Source organism: Beta vulgaris, chromosome 5 (genome assembly GCF_026745355.1).
Source record: "Beta vulgaris subsp. vulgaris cultivar EL10 chromosome 5, EL10.2, whole genome shotgun sequence".
NCBI lineage: Eukaryota > Viridiplantae > Streptophyta > Magnoliopsida > Caryophyllales > Amaranthaceae > Beta > Beta vulgaris.
Window position 1 is genome coordinate 7045459 of NC_079206.1, and position 6983 is coordinate 7052441.

A 6983-nucleotide genomic window follows, 5' to 3' on the forward strand; every position below is an offset into this window, starting at 1 on the left:
TTGAGTCATTTACATCCACAGTGCACTACTTGCCTTGACAGAACATTGTTTTCAGTTTTCATCCACAGTGCAATCTCATATCAGAAATCCAGATGAGTACTTAGATGTTCAGGTTTGGGTGAAATGAGACTCGAGACCAGCCCATAAAGGACTGGCTCATGAGCTGGTCCACGCTTCCCCAGTTTGGGCAGTTCGGCCAGTTTCAACCATGGGGTCAGTCGATATGGACTACTGCCAGTGCCTAGTGCCCATATGAGCAGGAATGCCTACCTAGCATGTTAATCTTCTAAGATAGGTGAAATTCAGCCATGGATATGATGCACAACCCTTCATGACCTATTCGACACAATGCTGAACGCTGAAGATGACAATTAGAAGCCTAAAGATATCAACTTCCATGTACACAAATGTCATGGTAATGGCATAAAGCCCTGTATGCTAGACGATCAGTTGCACAGTAACAAGATAAAGCAAGATAAAAAAAACGATGACCAGACAGAAAAATGACCTTCAAGACAAAAAAGGATGACCAGACAGTAATTAACATTCCATAGGACGAAAATTTTCATTGACACATTCCAACTGTGCTAGTCATCAGTGTTTACTTATTTTGGAAACCTCGAAAGGAAGAATTGAAGCATGAAGTTATCTTCCCAATATACACAAGAGATTTGGACTGTCTTAATAACGGACATAGCTGATGAACTCCGCAGCAGTGGCGACTGCAGCTCCTGTAAGAGTATCCATCACAATTTTGTCATTGCTACCCTTGGTCACTACAGATACCAGAGCCCCAGTCAGAGCACCCCCAATCATCGCATTTTTCTGTTTATGTTCGAGAAGATAACATTCATCAGGAATACAAACACAACACGGTTTTCCAACAAAAAGAAAAAAAGCAGCAACATAGTCATAAATATGAAAATAATGAAGATTTATTTGGTTAATCCTAATACGTGTCAAAACACAAACACTAAAAGGAAAGCAGATAATCTCACCTTCCATATTTAAGGAAAAAAAAACTTGGTGAACAATCTCTTTTCTTTTTCTTTTGGCATTACATGTCTAAAGACGCAAAATAGGTGGTTTTTGATAGTCTTGTACTCAAGCTCATCAAACCCCAAAAAAGACGAGAAAACAAAAGTGGTTTACTTTTGTTTTTAAATCCATGTTTGACAAATCTTTCACAAACGTACTCCCTGCGTTCTTTCTGATAATTACAGTTACAAAGTGGATTAATACAGATTAGGAAGTGAGGGCATTTTGTAATATGAGTGAGACTATTTGGCTAGGTTTTTTTATTTTATCTCATCAGTCTAGTTAGGGCATATTGTAACTGTACTTTGTATATGGTCCACAACTTTTGTATCTCATGTTTAGCTAGCTAATACTTAGCTATATAGAGTTGTTCTTGTAACATCAACACAATGTCTTAACATTTGAAATAATAACCTCACTTATAATAAATAAGAAGACATACAATAAAAAGAGGGATAACAAAATGAAAAAGTCTGACAAGAAAATAAACACTGGGATCGCAAAAAAAAACAATCATAACTTGGAACTCAGATGAAAGCAATCCAGAGAGGAGAACAAATACATAATAATCACATATGTTGTTCAACATACCAGAATTCCAAACCAGCTACTTCAATAGATATACTCAATATCTCACAGCTCAATAGCAATACAACAGAGAATGTTGCACATAAGAAAGTTCATTTAACAAGATAAGAGTTTCGCCTTTTAAAGTATGTAAACTACAACTGAAATTCAGGGTAAAGGGCCCAGATTGTTGCTTAGCTTGGTCCCCAAGCTACAATAAGAGCCCAATGGCCAATGCTTACATTGCTTAGGACTTGAAGTATATACCAACACAAAAAATACCTATATATTTAGGATCTAAAAGCAACCTAAGTTAATCTAAAGATGCTCGGTACAATTTCCAAGAAAGGGACATGACGTATTATAATGAATAATATTCCTAATGGTCCATCTAATATGCGGTACTGAATGGCAATGATGATGATGGAATCTCCTAATATTACTATGGTAATAAAATCTTGTCCCTAAACATTTGATTTTCTTCACCAAAATTGTTTCCCACTCAATACCACTCCTATAATGATAATGGATGATAAACAAATTTTATGAGAAAAATGACATGTTTTGAGGATGGACAAGCTATCATGGACATCGACATGATACTTTCTATTCAAAAATACTAAGATGCATATGATGTTTTTAAGATTATCACCATTTATCACTATTTATCAAACTTTCTGTAAGAGTACAAGAAGCTACCTTCTCATCCTCACACCAAGTTCAAACAAAAATAGACATAGCAAGAAGGTTTATATTCAGCTATCGTGAATACAATGCACGAGCAGGGAAATTAGGTCCATCTGCTATCGCAGAATACAGCACAATCTAAGCCAACTAATTATAGAAAGGACAACAATTTGCTTCACTTCATATTATTATATTGCATTTTCTCCATTAACTTTCAATGCTAACGATTAGCTCATCAGTAAATTCGAGATAGAAATTACCCAGTCATTGGTACCACGGACCCTTGCTACTCCATACTCCAACCCAGTATAGACACCGGCTATGGTTCCTGTTGAGCATGAACATAACATAGTTATCAAGTTTGCAAAGATACTAACACTTGCTATAATATAAGCCTTCAGAAGGAAAGCTTGCACTTACCCCAGTATGCTCCTTCTTTGCACATCTTTTTCAGCTGCACATACACAACTTTGTCAATTACAAAACAACAATATACAAGTCTAAAAAAATTTCCATCAGATGAACCCCAAGACGGAGATAATGAAGTTTTAGGCGTGTTCTCATAAACTGAAGTACTGAACATAACATATCTAAACTCATTGGAATTTTTCTAAACGTATTGGATTATAACTTATGTTCACAATTTATTGAAACTTATTGGACCTAAACAAAACTCATCTAAACTTATTTGAACTCATTTTTCACGAAATAATTTATTAATGTGAAGTGAACGCACCCTCAGGTTATCAATGTCTATCACTAGTTCAGTAGATTATCCACTGGGTAGACAAAGTTTTTTCCGATTATATACTACTCTCTCCGTTTCAAAATAGAAGGCATTCACGTTTTACAAAATTCACTTTGACCATAAATATCTTTCATAATATGATAAATAAAATTTATAAAAATTATACGGTTAGATTCGTCGTGAAAAATACTATAATAACATTAATTTTTTAAATTTTTTATCCACGTAAATCGGGAGTAATTAACCATCAAAGTTCGACTTCGAACATCGTGCGTGCCTTATATTTTGAAACGGAGGGAGTAAGATGTAAGATCTACAATTTCCAATATAACCTCGGTTATGCTGCCGAAATATCAGATCTTTAGCATGCATTTGCAAAGACCAGCTAGAAAAATTCACTTTGAAGTAACCCAAGATTCCACCCTATCCAAAATTCATCAAAGGTTTAAAATTTATGATGTTGCTTTCTCTTTTTTGAACTTCTTTTTTCTAAAAAACAAAAACTTCAAACAACAATTAATGGCATTAGATATCATAACCAGGGACTTACTGATTCCTCAACATTCTTAGTTGAAAGACTTCCTGCAAAAAAACAAAAATGTGGGTAGGAAATTTATCAATAAAAATTACAAAGTGTATAATTTAAAATCAAAGCACTGCAAAATCATCATATAATTATATATTCTTACTACAGAATTAACCAATAAACAAAATTTTATAGCAGAAAAAATGAAAACAAAATACACATAACAAAAAAAGCAGGAACCTTTCTTAGCAATGTGGTATACATCTTCAGCAGCTGCTCTGGTGGCTGCAACCTGATAAACCATAAACCCACAAAAAAAAGGGAAAATTTTTATTATTAAATTCAATAAATGGGTAAGAAAAATGAATAATTTAGAAAAAGGATAAACCCACAAAAAAAAGGAAAATTTATGTACAAAAATTCAATAAATGGGTAAGAAAAATGAATAAAATAGAAATAGGAAAGACAAAAGAAAAGGGGAGAGATAGAAATATAATTTACAGTGCCAATTTTGAAGAAGCCATCAACAGTACGGTCCAACAAAGGGTTACCAGTGTCAACAACAACGTTAACTTTGGCAATGCCAGTTCTAGGCATTTTTCTCTTTCTTTGTTTGTTGGGTTTTCTGTGGCTAAATTGTGAGTGTGGGAATGTAGATGACTGGAGTGAAGTTGGAATGTAATGTTAGGATGAAATATTGAAATGTGTGATGGAATTGAAAAATGATGGTGGAATTTGGACGGCTCTAATTTTGTATCATGATTTCCCAATCACAAAATCATGTTATACTTTTGGCTATTTCCATCGTTTTTGTTTTGGAATGATAAATTGCCGCAAAACTTCATAGAATTTGTCTTGTAAAAAACTGTTTATTTTTAAACTATAATTAGATAATGAATAAGTCTAATATTAAAAAGAGAATTATTTCAATAGTAATTAGGTTAATTTTCTTTAGTGACTAATTCAATTTAGTTAGTGACTAGATTTACTTTTATATTAAAACTAGTTTTGAAGCCCGTGCGTTGCACGGGTTGTTTTTTATATTTTTTTATTGTAATTTTTGGTTAACATTATTCATCCCCTACACTTGTTAATTAAAGGAGTACCTCTATGCTAAACTACACATTTACTTTATGTTAATAAAATCATCATTAATTATTCATCAAATTGCTTCATAAAATTGCGCTTACTTTATTAAGGATTTACTTATCCCCTACACTTGTTAATTAAAGGAGTACCTCTATGCTAAACTACACATTTTTTTTTATTTTCTTAATTTCATGCCCAAACCCATTATTGTAGTAGAAAAAGAATTGAAAATATTTGTCATTATACCCTTATTTTTAGATTATCTTTAATATCTTTAATTATCTATTAATAAATTTTATAAAAAGTTGATATAAATTAGTATTGCAATGGTTGTTTCAATCTCTAATAAGTAAACGCATATTGACCGATATTGCAACTAACATATCAGTATATCACTATAATGAAAGTTTAAAAATAAAATAAAGTAGATATTGAGTCGCCACAAATGCAAGGAAGCTGTCATTGAAAATGTTGGCTACTTTAGTAGATTTGCAGCAATTCATTAGATGTTATCGTATGGTTTAGGCAAATCTCAAGAATCAGGTTTTTTATTTTATTTTGTGATTTTATATGTGAATCGTAGCCGTAGAGTGAATATACTGTATAGTAGTACTTATAATACATTCCTAGTTATAATAGATCCCTAAAAGATAAATTTTTTTGGTTTTGTCATAGCGGTAGAGTGAATAAACTCTTATCTCTCAAACTCTAAATTTTTTATCTCTCAATCTCTAAATTTTATTATCTCTCAAACTCTAAATTTTATGATCTCTAAATTAATAAGATGATGTGGCAATCCTAGGTGGCGCGCTCTATGCTCCCGAAAAGTTCCTCTTTTATATATATATATTGATTAGATGATCTCTTTTAATAATTTTTGAACTTCTTATAATCGTCCCGAATTCATTAAATATTTTCAACTTTACCCTTTTATTTTTTTCTTTTCTTTTTCCAAACCACCACCTCCTGCTGGCACCACCTCGATTGCCACCACCTCCATTCCCACAACACCTCCTCCACCATCCACCAGCCCCCCCCCCACCCACCCCCACAATCAGCCTACACCCTCCCTTCAACCCCACTTGCTACCCCCACCTTCCTTCCACCCCCACGAGCAGCCCAACCCTCCTCCCCAACACTCCCGCAAACCGCAAAATGCGACACCACCCACCTCTCAAAATTGTTATTATTATTGTTGGGTGATGGAAGGAAGGCCCGAACGTTCAGGTTATGCGTGGAACGTTGTGGCCAGACGTTCCTCCCATCGCCCAATAATAATAAAAAAAATTCGAGAGGTGGGTGGTGGAAAAAAGAGAAGGGGTAAATAGTAAATTAAAAGTGGACCAAGGCAATTTTAAGCAATTTTGAGACGATGTGTAATAATCTGCTTGTTGTTTTGCATTCCAAGTTTTTAAGGGTACAAATCCAATTATTGAAACATGTGTCAAATATATTGTTTTCCAAGTTGGTCGACATGTATTGAAAAAGTTTTTGAACCCTAATCACTTAGGCTCTGTTCTTTTACACTAAATTAATGAAAATTCAGACAAATTCAGCTCAATTCAGGAAAATTCAGTTCATTTCAGTTAATAGTTTTCTCTCACAATTTTCATTCTTCAGTTCAGTTTAGATAAGTTATGTTAAGTTCAATTCACACAAATTCAGTTAAGTGTAAAAGAATAGATCCATAGTTCGTCTGCTTGAAAGAATACACTTGAGTTTCATGGTCTCTATTACAATCTATTGCACAATTTTGACCATAAATGTATTGTATTAATAAAAATCATCAAAAAAAATAATATAAAACTACATATATATTGACATGAATATAACGAGATTTTATATGACCATGTTATTATTATATAGTGGTGGAAATTCGTGATCAAAGTTTCGAAAGTATACTGAAGTTTTGGACTAAAAACTCAAGTTAAGACTTATTTTTTAACCAGATATTCACATTAAAATAATTAATCTTTTTGTGACTTGATAATAAGGGTACAACATAGAAAATGAGAAAACATAAGGTTGTAACATAGAAAATGATTTTTTTTAAGGTAAGATGAATATCCCTTGCACAGTTGGGGAAATTGGGATTCTATTTCGCAATTGATAGAATTGAACCTTTGTCACAACTCAAAAGAGTAGAAGGAGAGTCTAACCAACTAAGTCAACTTTACTACTTACGTAGAAAATAAAAGTGGGAGTATAATTATGTGACTCGATAGACCAGACCCAAAACCGCTTCATATTATTACCAGGCCCAAAAAAAATTATATGACTCGATAGTAAGTTCTCAAGTCCATAATTAATGGGCTTTTGAATCGAATG

The 6983-nt window shown here is 33.2% G+C and overlaps 1 protein-coding gene across 1 annotated transcript; it reads right to left on the reverse strand.

Moving 5' to 3' along the window:
- Positions 1-526: 526 nt before the first annotated feature.
- Positions 527-4337, reverse strand: LOC104892472 (outer envelope pore protein 16, chloroplastic). The gene is made up of 6 exons (XM_010678420.4): positions 4068-4337; positions 3807-3858; positions 3591-3622; positions 2713-2746; positions 2553-2620; positions 527-825 (listed from the first exon to the last, which is right to left on the reverse strand). The coding sequence occupies exons 1-6, from the start codon at positions 4161-4163 to the stop codon at positions 682-684; spliced, it is 426 nt and encodes a 141-aa protein (XP_010676722.1). The 5' UTR covers positions 4164-4337; the 3' UTR covers positions 527-681.
- Between the last annotated feature and the right edge of the window lie 2646 nt (positions 4338-6983).